This window comes from Nicotiana tomentosiformis, chromosome 9 (assembly GCF_000390325.3).
Source record: "Nicotiana tomentosiformis chromosome 9, ASM39032v3, whole genome shotgun sequence".
NCBI lineage: Eukaryota > Viridiplantae > Streptophyta > Magnoliopsida > Solanales > Solanaceae > Nicotiana > Nicotiana tomentosiformis.
This window is the reverse complement of record NC_090820.1, coordinates 102,389,345-102,409,282: the sequence shown is the minus strand read 5'-3', so window position 1 is coordinate 102,409,282 and position 19,938 is coordinate 102,389,345. Positions and strand designations below refer to the sequence as shown.

The following is a 19,938-nucleotide window of genomic DNA, read 5'->3' as shown; positions in this document are numbered from 1 at the left end:
CTACCCTAATGCAAGGGTTAGTGGCTGCTTTCACGGCTTGAACCCGTGACCTATAGGTCACACAGAGACAATTTTACCGTTGCTCCAAGGGTTCCCTTCCGAGAGAGGTCATATTGTATAATATTTAATTTTTAAAATTTCTATCTACTAGATTGATCAGACAAGTCTTATTGTAAAAAAGGCAGCCGGGTGCACAAGGAATCTCGCATTCACGCAGGGTTCGGAGAACCACCGCACCCCAAGGGGTGTGATGTAGACAACATACCCTAATGCAAGGGTTAGTGGCTGCTTTCACGGCTTGAACCCGTGACCTATAGGTCACACAGAGACAACTTTACCTTTGCTCTAAGGGTTCCCTTACGAGACAAGTCATAATGTATAATATTTAATTTTTAAAATTTCTTTTACCTTTTCTGCTGTATTTCTCGTCTTTGTATTTTATTTGGATTCTTGTTCTAATCACTGCGCTGGAAAGAAAATAAATTTAAAAAGAAAAAAAGAAGAAGGCTCAATTCCTTTGCATGCAAACTTATATAAGTGTGCCCAGTGAGGGATCCACGTTTCAAATGCTCCAACTTTTGATGTTAGTTATACCAATTCCTTACCAATGTCAAAGTAAGCTTTTCAAAATACGTTACTTCGTGTTAACAAACACCATGGTACCTGCGAAATACGATTTGTGTCAACAGCGGCATATATAGTGAAGAAGCTACTTCTTCATAGACTGAGACGGACACAAAAGGAAAGAAAAATTACAACAGCAACAACAACAATCCAGCGAAATTTCACAAGTGGGTTTGGGTTTTGAGAGGGTATTGTGTACGCAAACCTTACCCCGAGGGATAAAGAGGTTGTTTTCCAATAGACCCTTGGCTTAAGAGTACGAAAAGAGACAATAGATAGCAACAGAAAGCAGAAAAATAAAAAAACCCACAAGAAAAATTAAAGATAGATAAAAGATAACATGAGAGAGAGAGAGAGCGCTTCCTTATGAACATGAAAATCGTCTGGACTCCAATAATACAATAAAAGATTCTGATATTCAGAAAAACAAAATGCAGCTGCAGCTACCTCGAACCAATGGGATGTAAGAAAAGGACAGAATATCTAGTGTCAAAAAAATCATGACCAAGAAAGAAATTTGCAGAGGGAAAAACACAACACATTATACAATCGGATAAAAATTAGGTTGCATTTTGATCATTCACAGCAGCAGGTTCTTCTGATATCTGAGGAGTAACACTTGAATCACTAACAACAGGTGCATCACCAGCAGCCGATGCTGTTCCATCAGCTGCTGCACCTTTAGTGTTCTTGACATCTTTCCCACCCTTTGCATCTTTTCCGTCCTTCCCGGCTTTGCCATCCTTGGCAGGTGCAGGAGGTGGTGGCAACATATGAGGTGGTGGGTTGTGCTTAAGCTTCACCAAGATGTGTCGCATCCTTGAAAGATCGGTAGGTTTTCCAGGTTTGGGCCCTTGGACGACTGCAATGGATGGCTTCTTCTCTTGATCCTTCTTCCGTCCCTTCTTTTCAATATTCGGAACCTCATTAGGAATGAGCTCCGCTATGGCTTTCCAATACTGTTTGTCAGCTTCTTTATGGAACTTTTCTTGATTAATTGAGTACAACTGCCACAAGAAAAAAAGAAAAAAAAAAGGAAATAAGAAGTCAAATTTAGAGAAACAGGCAATTTTGTAAGATGAGTATTGTGGATCTAACGCAATTCCCAAAAGACTTACGTTCTCTTTGTCTCGGTTATTGGTCTTATTGGTCTCAATATTGAGCTTTCTTTTCTCATAGAATGCTTTCTTAAACTCTTCACCTTCCTCAATAATTTGGTTTCTGATTTCTTTTTCCCTGTTCTCATTCTCCTCAAGACGGATAGCGTTTTGCCTGCATCCCCAACCAAAACACAAATTATAAGGACTCTATGAAAGGAAAGTATAATTTCGAGTACCATTACTATTTCACAACAAATATGAACTGTTATCTGAGTAGGAACATGAAAAACTGATTTAAATCCAGCCAACACCGCCAATGGACTCCGATACTTATCATATCAACCTGACCCGTCACCCATACTTTTCCTTTCTTTTTTTTAAATTAGTCTGAAAGATCAAAAAGATAAGAGGCTTTTGCATATTGGGTCTTTATTTTGGACTGTGACACGCTTATATATTAAGAAAAGGTTTTGCAATGTGTAACAGATGCTACTTTTGCAACAAAGAAGAAGAGAATGGTAATCATCTATTTTTGCACTGCTGGATTGCTAAACGACTATAGGATCTGTTCCTTAGCATGTTTGAATTGAAATAATCAGGACAAACTCTCTGAAGGATCTACTGCTTGGTTGGGGTCTCAAAGGAAGAAACAAGTCTCTGAAAAAAATCTGGAAAACAATCTCTGCTTGTGTATGTTGGGTACTCTGGAAAGGAAGGAACTCTAGCTTTTTGGGGGGCAAAGCAATCACTTTAAAGGAGATGAAATATAGATGTTTGTGTATGCTAGCCGTTTGGTGCAATTATCAGGACGTATATGAAATAGACAGGATGATAGATTTTATTAGCTCGTTTCAGGAGTAGGATCTTTTGTATAGAGGCACTCCCTTTCTTTCTTTCCTTTTTTGTTTTTTTTTTGCGCATTGGGGACTGCCCGTTCTTGTACATACCAATCACCTTCTTGGTGTCTGGTTTTATTATATTAGTAATATCTCTTGTTTACAATAACAATAACATACCCAGTATTATACCACACCGTGGGGTCTGGGGAGTGTAGTGTGTACGCAGACCTTACCCCTACCTTGTGAGGATAGAGAAATTGTTTCCAATAGACCCTCGGCTCAGGAAAGTATAAGCTGTAATATCTCTTGTTTACTGATCTCAAAATAGAAAAAAGTAAATTACTGGGCCCAGTGTTTTAAAAAGCGATCGCTTCGTCGCTTTAAACGACGCGAAGCGATGGCGGCTCGCTTTTCCATGCCTGAGGCGACTCGACCAGATGAAGCGCTCGCTTCAGTCGAAGAAGCGCGAAGCGACTTTGAAGCGTGAAGCGCAGAAGCGCTCACTTCAGTCGAAAGGGGTCATTTTCTAAAAAAAATTGGGTCTGTTTTTTTATTATACAAAACAGACCCCTAAGACCCAATTGATCGACCATTTCTCTCTTCTTCCCAAAATCAATTGTTGCTGCTAGGGTTTCAGTCGCCAGAGACTTCCTCCAGGTAATTTTTCTTCTTTCTTCTTCTTCTCCTTTTTTTCTTTCTTCTTTCTTATTCCTTCTTTCTTCTTCTTGTTCCCGTCCAGGCGTCTGCTCACCCTAGTATTTTATCTTTTTTTCTTTCTTCTTCCTTCTTCTTCTTCTCTTCTCTTTTTCAGTTTTTCTCGTCTAGCGTCTGCACAGCTAGGGCAGGCGCTGGTTTTCTTCTTTTTTTTTCCCTTTTATTCTTCTTATTTATTAATTTTAATATGTATTTTAGTTTATAAAATTAATTATTATATATATATGTTATATTTTTCAGTTTATTTGATTTTTTTAATGTGTATTTCAGTTTATAAAATTAATTATTATATATATGTTATATTTTTAGTTTATTTGATTAATTTTATATATATATATATATATATATATATATATATGTTATATTATTTTGATATCAAGAGAATTAATATGTTCACCCAAAACTTAAACATATAAACTCAAATAATTATTTTGAGAAATCAGTTTATTAATTTCGGCGATGCTGACTGCAGCAACATCTTCTTCAATAAATTTTTGAAATGCAGTGAAAGTAATACCTATATTATTAGGTAAAACAAAAGGTGCTTGAGGTGGGTATATGGTTTTTAAAATATTACCACTCCCATCTTTATAAGATCTTTCTAAAACCTTTATGTATAATGGTAAATAGGTGACTATAAACCAAGGAACAAAATACACAATTTGATTATGTAAAGCACAAGTTTCATAAAACTCTTGTGAAATATTATTCAAATCTTCTTTACTATAAGTGTCAAAAAACCAAGTTTTAAACCGGTTCCATTTATCACTAAAGAAATCCCTTTGAACATATTTTCTTGCCTGTGACCCTGGACTAAAATCAATTTTGTGAGGAATCATTTAAACTTCATTTGGGTCAAAATCCATTTCGGATGCAGAAGGAATATCCTTATCAGAAATATTATCATTATCCTGAACAATATTTGTTTGAGGGTTAATTTTAACCCTTTCAACAGGCTTATCATTGGTTTTAGTAGAAATAGTGTGCAAAGATGCAGCACGATTTCGAGCTGGTCCATAGACTGGTTCAACAGGAGACATATGTTGAATAGCAGGCAACAGTCTATGATTAGAAAATGAATGCCTATTATAATTAGGACTAATAGCAGGCAAAAGTCTATTATTAGAAAATGACTGCCTATTATAAGTGGAACTATTATCATCAAATTGAATGCAAATCCTACCGTCCGGATTTTGAGTAATATGAGAATATTCAGTATTAGTGACAGCATTTGTTATTTGACTTGGGGATATAACCGAATCCAAAATCCAAGTAGTTGGGAAATTAATTTCTTCCCACTTAATAGGTCTCCTCATGGTGACCTTAGACTTTGCAAAATTGGTTTCCACCAATATAGTCTGATCGGATGTATCATATAATTTACATCTAGGGTTTAACGTAGATAGTAATTTAAAATAAATTCTATACGATAAACATATAAGTTCAGATCCAGGCGCATAATTATAACCATGCGTTTTCACATTTAATATCAATGCATCAAGTATATTAACATCAGAAAGAGATAATTGAAGATTGGGTTGAGTATTAAAATATATTGGACCATAGGCCACAGTAGATTCAATCGAACCCATCAAAGACTGTTTAAATTCAAGTTTCTAGCATCTTTAAGAGCAGCCAAAAATGTCTTTGGTAACCCTTTAAGGGTTAATTGTTTAAAAGCAATTTGAACCATACCAACATGCAGATAATTATACTGATTTTTATATAAATCAACATCTTGTTTGTTTAACAAACGAATAGTCTGTTCAGACGAGTTTAAAGCTAAAGATTGCTCAATAGTTTTTACCAGTTATTTTGTAGATAATTTATCAAACCATCCATAATCATAAATTATTTTTATCGGGACTTTAGGAATTGTCCATTTATTTAACAAATCAAGATTTTAAGGTATATCTACCTCTTCAAGTCTAGTATTTTTCGTACTAGTTTCTCCCAAATTCATATTAAGAAAAACATATCTATGCTGAATACTTCAGATCTATCTCATATATACCATGAAAGTTCCTAGGCTCTGATACCAATTAACAGGATCGAGTAGGCGGGCGGTAATCCGCACGGCCATCCAGATCTAGCTAAATTTAGCACCCTTTTGTACTAGGACATAAGAACCGAAATATACAAGAATTATTTTATAGCTTAATGACTGTATGGAAGGATTATCCTTTTACCCAAGCAAGGGACTTGTCCAGATCTAATACATACTCTTATTGAGCCCATGTGTCTAGCGGTTCTAACCGTGAAAAAGGACGCCCTTTCTTAACATTTTAACGGGCTTAGGTCCACGGCTTGCTAGACGGAGCCACTAAGGCAAAGCCAATAAGAGTAGTACTAGATCCGATTGTACCACCATCTCGGAACCAAGTCAAGAAACTATATAAAAATTCCTTTATATTTTGATAGAGGCCAGATCTTTCATGGTGTATATAGGAGAGAAGTTAGATATTCAACATAGATATGAAATCTCTTAGCCGGACATAGTCACGGCTAGAGAGGAGAGACTTGAAATATCTAACAAAATAAAATAAATACCTCGTAAGGCCGGGATGCAAGGCCTGAGCCCGATAAACGGGGGATTTTATTTACTTCAAGAAAAATAGATACAAGAGAGAGAGAGAGAGAGAGAGAGAGAGAGAGAGAGAGAGAGAGAGAGTCTAAAGGTTGGTGCCTTCTCTCAAATGAATGCGCCTATAAATAGAAAAAAAAAATCTTAAAACAGTAAAAAAGGGTCCCACATTCTGGGTCCCTGTTCTTACCATATTAGAACATTTCAATGGTAGGACCTTAGGTGAGTTTAGATGGTATAAAGATACCTTTATGAGTAGGGTTATGGAATTACCCGATAATAAGTATGAACATTGGAAAGCTAAGTTTATAGATGGCCTTCCCTCCTTATTTGCTGAAAGAGTAAGAAAAACTCTAAGAGGTAGTTACGGTAAAATTCCCTATAAGGATTATACCTATGGAAAACTGATAGAAGTCTGCACACAAGAAGGATTAAACTTGTGTAATGAGTTGAAATTGTCTACACAACTTAAGAAAGATAAGCTTAAGGAAAAATCTCAATTAGGAGACTTTTGTACCCAGTTCGGTTTACCCGAGACTTCTGCTCATAGTAAGAAGAAGAAACACAAGTATCATAGATACCCTAACCTTGATAGTCCATATAAGAAAAAGAGGTCTAGATATAGATCTAAGGAAGAACGTGATGCTAGAAAAAGTTATCGTAAGTCAAAGAGATTTACGAAAGATAGGTCTAAAAAGGATCTTGCTGACCTAAAGTGTTATAAATGTGGAAAATTTGGCCATATATTTTCAAATTGTAAGCTTCAAAAGTTGAAAACGTTAGAGATTGACAATGAATTACATGATAAGATTTATGGTTTGTTATACACATCTGGTTCAGAATCAGATTATGATTCTTATTCAGCATCTGAAGATGAAGTTGATTTGCTTGATTTATCTGATAGTGATAAAGCTTAGATAATGCTTGCACAACTTGCCAAGGTAATACATGTACTTGTAATGATGATGAATTTTATAAATTACAATCACAATTTCAAGATTTTAATATAAAAACTATCACCTCTTATAATGTGATACAACTTTTAAAAGAAGTTACTAATAAAAAACTTCGAGAAAAAATTATAAATTTGGCTGCAAGTAGTTCAAGTTCTTCAAAACCTTTTGAAAACTCAAAGAACGAATTTGAATATTCTGCACCTTATTCTTTATTAGAGGTTAATAACCGTCTTATAACTAAGAATACTACTTCAGCAAGAGATTCTTCTTTCGACCATTTAAAGGTTAAAATTGAAAATTTAAAAAAAGAGATCAAATCTCTTAAACAAAATCAAATAATTTGTGATCATAGGATTACTCAGATTGAGAAAATCAATTCTCCAGCTGAGAAATCTAATGACAAAAACAAAGGTATTTCTGAAAATGATATTGAGGAAGAACCTATTAGTCTTGATCCTAAATATGATATGTTTTTGGGAATGATGCAAATTATTACTGCCCATAAATGGTATATTAAATGTACTATTTTAATTGATAATAGTTTTTCTATTACAAATATTGCTATGATTGATAGTGGAGCTGATGTTAGCTGCATTCAAGAAGGTTTAGTACCTACTAAATATTTTCAAAAAATTACTCATATGGTTAAATCTGCAACAAGACATGCTTTAGTTATAAAGTATAAATTGCCTAATACGAGTATTTGTCAGAATAAAGTCTGCATTCCTCATTTCTTTTTCTTGGCTAAAAACCAGTTATATCCTCCCATTATACTTGGAACACCTTTTATTAACGCTATTTATCCTTTTACTAGCATAGACTCGAAAGGTTTTACAGCTACTTATAAGGATAAAAAGATAAGTTATACTTTTGTTACAGATCTCGTAACTAGAGATATAAATGCTTTAATTGATATGAAGCAAAGACATTGATTCTTTACAATTAGAATTATATAGTATGAATATATTTGATACTTTAAAATCCACTAAAGTACAGAAAAAGATTAAATTGATTTCTGAATAAATTGCTATTAATATTTGTACTGATCATCCTAGTACTTTTTGGAATCGAAAAAAGCATATTGTCACTCTTCCATATGAAGATAATTTTTCTTAGGATGATATCCCTACTAAATCTCGACCTTGTCAGATGAATGCTGAATTAGTAGAATTTTGCAAAAAAGAAATTGATAATTTGTTACAAAAGGGTTTGATAAAACCTTCGAAATCTCCATGGTCTTATACCGCTTTTTATGTTAATAATGCTGCAGAAAAGGAACGTGGCATTCTTAGATTGGTTATAAATTATAAACCTTTGAATAAATATTTAAAGTGGATAAGGTATCTTATCCCCAACAAAAAGGATTTGTTATCAAGATTATATGACGCCAATATATTTTCAAAGATTGATTTAAAATCTGGTTATTGGCAGATTCAAATATTTAAAGAGCATACTTATAGAACTGCTTTTAATGTTCCATTCGGGCAATATGAATGGAATGTTATGCCTTTTGGTTTGAAAAATGCCCCTTCTAAATTTCAGAAAATCATGAATGATATATTTAATCCATATCTGGATTTCATTATTGTTTATATTGATGACATTTTGATATTCTCTAAAACATTTGAAATGCATACTAAGCATCTAGATATTTTTAAAAGAATTGTTATACAAAATGGTTTAGTTATTTCAAAACTAAAGATGAGTTTATTCCAAACTGATGTTCGATTTTTAGGACATTATATTTGTCAAGAAAAATTAACTCTGATTCAAAGATCTATTGATTTTGCATCAAAATTTTCTGATATTATTACTATAGAACTCAGTTACAAAGGTTCTTGGGAAGTTTAAATTATATATCCCCATTTTATAAAAATTTGTCTCGTGATCTAGCCCCATTATATGATAGGGTAAAAAAGGATCATAAAAAACCTTGGACTGATAGTCATACTACTTTGGTTAAAAATATTAAGCAAAGGGTTAAAGTTTTACCTTGTTTAACTCTTGCTAATCCTGCATGGCAAAAGATTGTCGAGACAGATGCATCTAATATTGGTTACGGAGGGATATTGAAACAAATAAATCCTAATGATAATTGTGAATATTTGATAAGATTTCACTGTGGAAAATGGACTGAAGCCCAGAAAAAATATGCTACTGTGGCTCATGAAATGTTAATCATTGTTAAATGTGTTTTAAAATTCCAAGATGATTTATACAATCAAAAGTTTTTGATAAAAACTGACGCTCAATTTGTTAAATATATATTTAACAAAAATTTTAAACATGATGCCTCAAAGTTAATATTTGCAAGATGGCAGGCTCAATTAGTCCCTTTTGATTTTGAAATTCAGTATAAAAAGGGAATTGATAACTCTCTTCCAGATTTCTTATCTCGTGAATATTTGCAGGATGGATCCTCCATGGGTCAGAGGTAGAGGTAGAGGAAGGGGAAGATCGTCCCCACATTCCCAAGGGAGATCATCTCCGTCATACTCTCAAGGATCGTCATACGGATCCTTATCAAACTACCCAGTTATACAAATGGGAAAAAAGAGTTTAGTAAATGAGAAGATATCTCTCAAAGGCGAATATTCGTCAGGTCCATCTGTTCATCTGGAAGATATTCCAAAAGATAGTCCGTTATACGCACACTTGCAAGCATATTTGGCTGCTCAAAAGCAAAGTGATACTTTTACTTCAATTACCAAAGAGGACAATGAAGATATTAAGTCCTATGAAAAATTACTTAAAAAAGAAATGATATTTCTTTTAGAAAATACTGAGATTCAGAGGAAAGAAGAGCCATGGAAGATATTCCAAAGGTACTTGATAAATGGATTATATTATCCGGGTGAGTCATACAAAACCCGTTTTTACTATGAGACGATTCTCACCAGTACAGGCAGTGCAGAATTTCAGCACTTTTCCGGTTATAGCACGGACGAGAATGTTTATAACTTCTCAAAAATTATTATCAAACAGATTATATCAGTTGAAGATTGGGGTATATCTACAATGAAAGAAAGGCAGATAAGCCTTAACAAATCTCGTATGAATTTTACTTATTGGGATTATATCCAAGCTTTTGATAAAGTGCTCTATTATAATAATGATAGACATAAGCACACATGGTTCATAAAAGTATGTGCAAAAATATCTTCTGAACCAATTCCTAATTGGTTTTTAAATTGGTGGTCATACCACGGTCCAACAGTCAGAATATTACATGATTCATTTCTTATGTTATACAAAGAATGGATAAAAGTTTCACCAAATTTAAATGAGTTATACCACACAGATCATATCTGTTATTTAGAAAAAATTGACCAAATATATTTCTTTCTAGAATTCTCTATTCCATGAATTCATAAGTGGACTCCGGAGTTGGGATTCACTGAAGAACAAATTCCTTGTTTATACAGTACTTTTTATATTAATTTCTGGGATAAATTGATGAAAAAAGATCCCAAAACAAAGATGTTATACGGTCAAGAACTCTTGGATTCCATTAAAGCAAAAATCCAAGAATATTCCAACAAACCCCAAAAGGAAAGAATTGATAATAGCTCAGTTCGGCACATTGCCAGAAAAATCCCTTTTCAAGAAGGAGATAAAGATGAAATGATTAATGATTATCTGGAAGAAGTAAAAAGACATTTGCTTCGCTCCATCAACCAATATGAAAAATCTGACACTTCGATGAAAAGTGAGACTAGCAACGATGATATTGCAGATGATTCTCAGCCTATTGAATCAGAAAAGATATTATCTGACGATGCCAAAAAAAGTGCGGAAGAATTCCTCCAAAGGATGAAGGAATTAGAAAAACAACCTGGACTGTGATATTTGTGGTCAACTACAGTAATAGCCGCCCGGGACCTACAGCACAGTGAAGCCACCGGGGACCCCACTCAATAGTAGATATACTGTTTCAACAGTAGAAACACTATTTGTACAGTAGAAACGCTGTTTTTTGTACAGTAACCCAGAATGTGGGACCCTTTTTTACTCTTTTAAGATTCTTTTTTTTTTCTATTTATAGGCGCATTCATTTGAGAGAAGGCACCAGCCTTTAGACTCTCTCTCTCTCTTGTATCTATTTTTTCCTAAAGTAAATAAAATCCCCCGTTCATCGGACTCAGGCCTTGCATCCCGGCCTTACGAGGTATTTATTTTATTTTGTTAGATATTTCAAGTCTCTCCTCTCTAGCCGTGACTATGTCCGGCTAAGAGATTTCATATCTATGTTGAATATCTAACTTCTCTCCTATATGCACCATGAAAGATCTGGCCTCTATCAAAATATAAAGGAATTTTTATATAGTTTCTTGACTTGGTTCCGAGATGGTGGTACAATCGGATCTAGTACTACTCTTATTGGCTTTGCCTTAGTGGCTTCGTCTAGCAAGCCGTGGACCTAAGCCCGTTAAAATGTTAAGAAAGGGCATCCTTTTTCACGATTAGAACCGCTAGACACATGAGCTCAATAAGAGTATGTATTAGATCTGGACAAGCCCCTTGCTTGGGTAAAAGGATAATCCTTCCATACAGTCATTAAGCTATAAAATAATTCTTGTATATTTCGGTTCTTATGTCCTAGTACAAAAGGGTGCTAAATTTAGCTAGATCTGGATGGCCGTGCGGATTACCGCCCGCCTACTCGATCCTGTTAATTGGTATCAGAGCCTAGGAACTTTCATGGTATATATGAGATAGATCTGAAGTATTCAGCATAGATATGTTTTTCTTAATATGAATTTGGGAGAAACTAGTACGAAAAATACTAGATTTGAAGAGGTAGATATACCTCAAAATCTTGATTTGTTAAATAAATGGACAATTCCTAAAATTCCGATAATGATTATGGATGGTTTGATAAATTATCTTCAAAACAACTGGTAAAAACTATTGAGCAATCTTTAGCTTTAAACTCGTCTGAACAGACTATTCGTTTGTTAAACAAACAAGATGTTGATTTATATAAAAATCAGTATAATTATCTGCATGTTGGTATGGTTCAAATTGCTTTTAAACAATTAACCCTTAAAGGGTTACCAAAGACATTTTTGGCTGCTCTTAAAGATGCTAGAAACTTGAATTTAAACAGTCTTTGATGGGTTCGATTGAATCTACTATGGCCTATGGTTCAGTATATTTTAATACTCAACCCAATCTTCAATTATCTCTTTCTGATGTTAATATACTTGATGCATTGACATTAAATGTGAAAAAGCATGGTTATAATTATGCGCCTGGATCTGAACTTATATGTTTATCGTATAGAATTTATTTTAAATTACTATCTACGTTAAACCCTAGATGTAAATTATATGATACATCCGATCAGACTATATTGGTGGAAACCAATTTTGCAAAGTCTAAGATCACCACGAGGAGACCTATTAAGTGGGAAAAAATTAATTTTCCAACTACTTGGACTTTGGATTCGGTTATATCCCCAAGTCAAAAAACAAATGTTGTCAATAATACTGAATATTCTCATATTACTCAAAATCCGGATGGTAGGATTTGCATTCAATTTGATGATAATAGTTCCACTTATAATAGGCAGTCATTTTCTAATAATAGACTTTTGCCTGCTATTAGTCCTAATTATAATAGCCATTCATTTTCTAATCATATACGGTTGCCTGCTATTCAACATATTTCTCCTGTTGAACCAGTCTATGGACCAGCTTGAAATCGTGTTGCATATTTGCACACTATTTCTACTAAAACCAATGATAAGCATGTTGAAAGGGTTAAAATTAACCCTCAAACAAATATTGTTCAGGATAATGATAATATTTCTGATAAGGATATTCCTTCTGCATCCGAAATGGATTTTGACCCAAATGAAGTTTAAATGATTCCTCACAAAATTGATTTTAGTCCAGGGTCACAGGCAAAAAAATATAATATATATATGTTATATTTTAGTTTATTTGATTTTTTTAATGTGTATTTCAGTTTATAAAATTAATTATTAAGAATTGCGTTTCACTTCAATGAAGCGTGCGCTTCGCTTTTGAAGCGAGGCGAGCCCCTGTCGCTTTTTTGCGCTTCTCGCTCTCAAAAACACTGATTGGGCCAAATGTAAAGAGAGGATGTACTTATGACCGGGCAAATATACTTGCCAAAGTTTGGCTTGTGAAAAATCTAAACAATCCAAGCCAACCTTAAGATAAGGATTGAGTAGTTCAAAACCATTATAAACCCCTCTAAAAAGCATTATACAATCAATGTGGGACCTTATATATCTCTTACCACCTTCTAACAAACATAACCTATTTAGTGTTACTTAAAAACATCATGAATGCACCTTTGCACGCGTTTTACTTAGTTTTGTACTATATGAAGTTAGCCTAGGATCTCATGCCATAAAAGGCGTATTTCTAACTCAGACCGGTCCAATCAGCGTATAGAAGCCTTCTGATGATTTGAAGTGGTAGGAGGGAGAAGTTAAAAATTCATACAACTTTCACTTTGTTTATACTTCACACGGTCACACCAACCATCATAATTCTTCCCTCCGATATTTCACCACAGCACAAAACACTTCATATAATCTAAATTTAATGAGAATTTTCTATCTACTGCAAGGTTTCTTGCTAGCAATATGATTAAGGAAACAAGATCTCAAAATCTGACTAACAATTATGAAGACCAAAACTTCCACCACTTCTAGATACGTCTTTCATTTCTAGAAGATCTACTAGTATCCAAAAACAGATCTGCTAACTTTTCTCACAAAAGAAATAATTAAAGAAGTGGTGAATCAAATCACAATTTTGGCAACTGATTAGTCCAAACAACTTAAACTTGCTAACTAAGCTCACTCTAGATATCTAAAACGGAAAAATAAAGCCTATCTTACTATATCCTTGTCAGTTCTAACATTACCAAAAAACAACAGATCAAATAATACAATTTATATCTAAGGAAAGCATATGCAGAACACAATCCAAATCAACACAAGAAAATTTTAACCGCATACAGGGGCGAGTAGAGTTATAGGTCCAGGCAATAACTTTGGCTCAAACCCTTATATGTGTTTAAAAATTCACCAAATAAGTACAAATATTTGATTTAAACCCAGTAAATCAAATGAATTGTGGTAGAATCCCGAACTCGAAACAATAAAGTTCAAATCTTGGATCTGCTTCTTATTGCAGAAACTTTTTCAATCAAAAGAATACACAATAAACAGATATTCACTTTCTGAATAATAATTTAACATGACGTTCCCTTGTGAAAAACAACATTCATCAGATATTATATTAAGGATTCATATAGTTGACTCTAACCAGTTGGGGACCAAGAAGTAGTTATTATAGTAGTTCCTCCGGCCCAATTTATGTGACTTTTCTTTTTTAGTCTGTACTATAATAATGTCACATTTCTATATACAGAGGCAGAGGCAGATATGAAGTACGAGTTGGGACGAACCCGGAACTCAGAAACTTTTGCTTAGATTATGTATTTGTATTAGGATCCATTATTTAATTACGAACTCATTAGCAAAGACGAGCTATCGATTCGATGGAAAGTTCAAAACTAATAAACTTCAAATCCTGTTTCGGCCTCTATAGCCATTTATCTATGGCTTATTTTATAACACATACTTTAAAAGTCTATTTTTTTAATCTCCGTGTCAAGTCAAACACGGTCACGTGAATTGGTCGCAAAGTAAAAAGGAAAACTAACCTTTGCCAATCGCGTAAGGCAAAGCCTTCCTCACGCATTTCAGTAGGAGGAGGAAGTACCGGTCCATCGGAGCTGAATATTCCATCGCCGAGATCGTGGGCCCCACTATTTCCGTTGGAGATCGGAACATCGGAGGAGGTGTCGTCGAAAGGAGTTGATGATTGGTTCGGGTACGGATTCGACCCGAACCCGTAGGGATCGACCTGATCCACTGTAGCTTCCTCATAGCTGCCGTCCATGTTGAATGAATCAAACGAAGCCATTATTTGGATCTCTTCTTATTTATGTGTTTCTTTTTCTGTTGTATTTGGATCTTTGCCTTTTTATATACTTTACTGCTTGAAAAAAAAAGAAAGTAACAAAGAAAGTGATATTACTGTGTTTACACTGTTAGAAAATGTTTTCTGTTTTCAATTTTGGGGTTTTAAATGATTTGAAAAATTTTACAGCTTGTTTTACCGGTTGTTACCTATTACATTATATCGTATTATTATTTTAAATACAATATTTATCTTTATTGTAATTTAGATTTTATTATATTATATTATTAAATTCATCGTTATGTATCGATAAAAAATGCTACTTTATGTAATGACCGATTTGGCATGGTCGTGTCGTTATTTTTTTTTCTTATCTTGTCCTTCCTTATTATTAACAACAACAATTATAACACACCCTGTGAAATTTCACAAGTGGGGTCTGGGGAGGGTAAATATGACGTATCGTGTGGTCGTGTCGTTATCTTATTTTTTCTCTTCTTATCTTGTCCTTACTATTAACAACAACAACAACAATAACACCCTATGAAATTTCACAAGTGGGGTCTGGAGAGGTTAACGTGTGCACAGACCTTATGTTGTTTTCGATAGACCCTCGGCTCAAGAACAGTGAAAAGAAGCAATAATCAATTAATAGCAACAACAAGGTAAAAGGCACGAGAAGCAAATGGCAAAACATGTAATAACCAAGATCAAGACTAGTGCCAACTACTGGTAATAACTAATTATGACGTATCGTGTAGTAACAAGGAACTAGGAATAGGAAAATATAAAACTAGTGCAAATACTACTAGTAGGACAAGGAGAAACTCTCGATTATCTGTCAACTCACAACCTTAATTCTAGACCTCCACACTTTTCTGTCGAGGGTCATGTCCTCGGTAAACTGAAGTAGTGTTATATCCTGCCTAATCACCTATCCTCGGTACTTCTTAGGCCTCCCCTCTACCCCTCCTCTGACCCACCACGATCAACCTCTCACACCTCCTGATCGGGGCATTAGAGCCTCTCCTCTTTACATACCCGAATCATCTCAGCCTCGAATCCTGCAACTTGTCTTTCACATGAGCCACACCCACCTTGTCCCTAATAACTTCATTTCTGATCTTGTCTTTCCTGGTATGCCCCACACATCTATCTTAACATCCTCATTTCTACTACTCTCATCTTCTGGACATGAGATTTCTTGACTGGCCAACACTCGGCTCCATATAACATAGTCGGTCTAACTACCACTCTGTAGAACTTACCCTTAAGTCTTGGTGGCACATTCCTATCGCACAAGACACAAGATGCGAGCCTTATTAAATAATCTTAATTTATCTTTTATCCTACATTTTTATATAATAATTCTAGCTCGTACCCTACTTTTTCTTTGTGATATTACAAGTTTTTTCTTCAAATTATTGGGGTGTGACGTCATAAAACGATAGCAAACAATACAATCTATCCAAATATTGTATTCAACAAAACAATACAGTATTATATAATATAATACAATACATTATGAAACGATATCTAACAACCATCCAAACATGACGTTAGTCTTACTGATTGTGTTTCCATCAGGATAAAATATGAGATTGTATTATTTCATGTTTGGTATAATTTTTAATTTTGAGATTAGTAATTTCGGGATTGTTATAGTTAATATAGAGTAGGATTTCCAGAGTGAACAAATTAGGTTAGAGCATCAATGCATAGAGCACAGACTTCACTTCATAATATTGTTTTAAACACCCAAAAATTTAAAAATATGGATTTTAAAAAGGTGGATAAAGAAATAGTAAAGGGACTAATGATGTAAGTAGGAAATGAGGTCAATATTCTTAACACTGGCCAAACTTTCTGTACTATTTTCTTATGTGAAATATTTGAATGTTCTGCAATAAAAATATAAGCAGACTATTATATTGACGGAGAACAGGAATAAACACATTTGCAAAGCCAAAATACGATTTATAAGTAACAGTCACTGAACGCGATTTATAAGTTGCATTAAATGCGATTTATAAGTAATAGTAATTTCGGGATTGCTATGGTAAGTATAGAGTAATAAAAATAAAACAGACTATTAAAAGTCAAATCCAACATTTTTAATATTTGGCCGGTGTTAAGAGTCTTGAGATCATTTCCTACTTACACCATTAGTCCCTTTAATATTTCTTTTCGCACTTTTTAAAATCCATTTGTAGTTTAAATTATTGGGTGTTTAAAACAATATTATGAAGTCTGTGCTCTATGCATTGATGCTCCAACAAATTAATTTTACCTTTAACTCCAAATTTCAAGGTTTACAAGTCACAGAGAAGAATTGAAATGTGTTGACAAGAATCAGATTTTTTCTATATGTCCTTTTTGTTTAGTCGAAAAAATTGTGAAAAAATGAAATTTGAAAGGAAAGAAAATAAGATAAAAGGAAGAATGAAGTTATTCAAATTACTATATAAATATATTACTAATATGTTGGCTGAATTGGTTGGGTGCGCGGTTTCCCACAGAAGACCGGGATCGATTGGGATTCCCTTGAAATTTTCCAAAAAAAAAGTCCAATTCCATGTACTTTCTTTATAAATCAGCAAAGAAAAGATAAAAGAAGAGTTCAAATAACTATCCCTCGTATGGTATGGAATATACAAACTCAAAAAGAAAAAATAAAGGGAAACATTTTCTTCTTAGCCCACAAACTTTATGTTTACAAGGTTAAGACTTGGTTTTCTTCACTTTCTCCAATTCTTCAACCAAACAACTTTAAACTTTTTCTCCCTATCATGTTTTCTCTTTCTTTCTCCTCAATCCATCCCTTTTTCCCCTTACAGCTTGTTTGGATGATTGTTATGTATCGTTTCATAATGTAGCGTATCGTATAAATACAATATTTGGATAAATTGTATCTTTTGTCATCGTTTCAGGATATCACGCACCAGCAATATGAAGAATAAACTTACAATATTATAAAGAAAAAATATGATACATGGTAAAATTATTATATAAAAAGGTAGGGTAAATGATAAAATAAAATTATTTAATAATAATGAAGGGTGAGATTGAGAGAAAAAGACAAGGTAACGAAGCGACCACACCAAATCGATCGTTACATAAAGTGGCACATTTCGTCATTATGTAAAGACGGATTTAACGATACGATACAATAAAATTTAAGTAACAATCAAAACAAATATCGTATTTAAAGTAACAATATGATACAATACAATGGGTAACAACCATCCAAACAAGATATTATTCTTATCCACAAGGAGTTCATAACTAATTTTTTTTTTATAACGGTGATGTTTGGGTCAGTTTGTGCGTACCTCGACTAATTTCACGGAATACCTACCCCTTCCACCAGGACAAATATTGGGTAATTATGTTCACAAAAACTTAAAAAGATAAGATGAACTAACCTAATATTTTTTTATATATCTCTACCCACGTAATTGGCCATTAGGCTACACTTGGGTGCCGGAATTCATTAACTAATTAGTCCCCCTTCCATCATTTTCTAGCCTTCTAAAGTTTTCTCCAACATAAATCTAGCTCATAATTATTAATAAGAAAAGGAAAAAACAAAAGGAATTTACTAACAAAATTGGGAGAATCCTATAGTTGGTGCAAGTTCTGATCACTTAAATACTAAGGAATGGAAAAGTGAAAAGAGACCTAAACCCATAAAGTCTAAAGTAAACATGTATCAAGCTTTTATACTCAAAATAATATTCTCTCAGTTAATCTGAACTTGTTTCTTTTTTGGTCCGTTCATAAAAGAATAACCCCTTTCTAAATTTTAAAATAATTTAGCTTAAACTTCCAATTCCACCCTTAATGAGAAGCTTTTATAACCACACAAATACTCTGCACCCCTTTTTGATTTGTTTAGGACCACAAATTCAAAAAATCTTCACTTTTTCTTAAACTCTGTGCTCAATCAAACATGTTAACATAAATTGAAACAGATGGAGTATATATTACCATATTCTTGATATATACTCCCCTATTTATTTTTTCTACTAGTCTTATAGTACGCGTGTTGCGCGTGTGTCTCGTATCAATGAATATAAATTTTATAAAAATTACGTAAATATTTAATTTTTATTAAATAAAAATTAAAGAAAAAAATAAGTTCCTACAACAATGATGAACATTAATCCTTAATTCTTAAATTGAATATACGAAAGTCCTCATATACTTTGTTATTTGGACTTTCTTTAGGGATTTAGGTTCTTTTCATTATCATAATAAAGAGATTATACATGCTAATATAAATACTCTTATTTTCTTTAGCTCAATAGTGATAGATAATATCAGTCAGCCACATATCCCTACTTTAATATTTGCTTGTTACATGCAATAGCTATATGCTAAATGGATTTATCGATAGTAGAACAAACTACGAAAATTCTATCAAAATTTTCTTAAAAAAGAATCACTTGAGTCGGTAATAGATATTAGCATTCTGAAAATAATCATGAGCTCTTGAGTATGATTTCTACACAATTTGCTTTAAATATTTGTCTTTTTCTTCTACAATTGACTTGCAACTGGAGTTTCTGGTATCTCAAAGTGAAAAACTTCTAATGTCACCTGAATTATTATTGTTCCGGAAGAAATAATTTTAAAATTACAATTTATTTTGAAAATAATTTTACTCGACTTACATAACTTATTTTGGTAGGATAAATTCCTAAATATTAGGAGTTTGTATATATTTCAAATAATGAAAGATATAATATTCAAACCATTAGTTAGTTTTAATGTCCTAAATATTAGAAAATACTAATCAAAGGATAAGTTTATCCGATATAACATTTATTTTTAAATGATAAAAAGGTCGATCAATTTAGTTTTAAAGTTTTGTGCTTTTATAATAATATAGATTGAATGAAGAAGAAAAAAATTGAAAAAAGAAGTAGAATTTGCCTACATATTTAGTAGTTTTAGTCTCACATGAATTTACCACATAATCAGAGTACTAATGTAATTTATTGAAAATATTAAGTGTAAGTAAAATTGTTGTTCAAAAAAGTTATTCATAAATATTAAAAAAAAATTGCTATATAGAACTGTTGCAAAAAGACGTATTCAATTTTTGTACTAACATCTCAAATAGTTGACTTTTTAAATGATTTAGTT

At 33.2% G+C, this 19,938-nt stretch overlaps 1 protein-coding gene and 1 long non-coding RNA gene across 2 annotated transcripts in view; both read right to left on the bottom strand.

Moving 5' to 3' along the window:
* The window catches only part of LOC138899616 (uncharacterized), a 129,535-nt gene that overhangs the window by 75,255 nt on the left and 34,342 nt on the right, over positions 1-19,938 (bottom strand). The window lies entirely within an intron of this gene.
* LOC104101519 (clathrin light chain 1-like) lies at positions 961-14,890 on the bottom strand. Its single transcript, XM_070185813.1, has 3 exons — positions 14,528-14,890; positions 1,743-1,896; positions 961-1,631 (listed from the first exon to the last, which is right to left on the bottom strand). Exons 1-3 carry the CDS (start codon positions 14,788-14,790, stop codon positions 1,185-1,187), a joined length of 864 nt encoding a protein of 287 aa, XP_070041914.1. The 5' UTR covers positions 14,791-14,890; the 3' UTR covers positions 961-1,184.

What these genes read in the sequence shown, in the direction of transcription:
- LOC104101519 (XM_070185813.1), bottom strand. Translation starts at nt 14,790, where the DNA reads ATGGCTTCGTTTGATTCATTCAACATGGACGGCAGCTATGAGGAAGCT. An exon ending in GCCTTACGCGATTGGCAAAG is followed by an intron (nt 1,897 to 14,527) that starts GTTAGTTTTCCT and finishes TTGGGGATGCAG; the next exon opens with GCAAAACGCTATCCGTCTTG. An exon ending in ATAACCGAGACAAAGAGAAC is followed by an intron (nt 1,632 to 1,742) that starts GTAAGTCTTTTG and finishes TTCTTGTGGCAG; the next exon opens with TTGTACTCAATTAATCAAGA.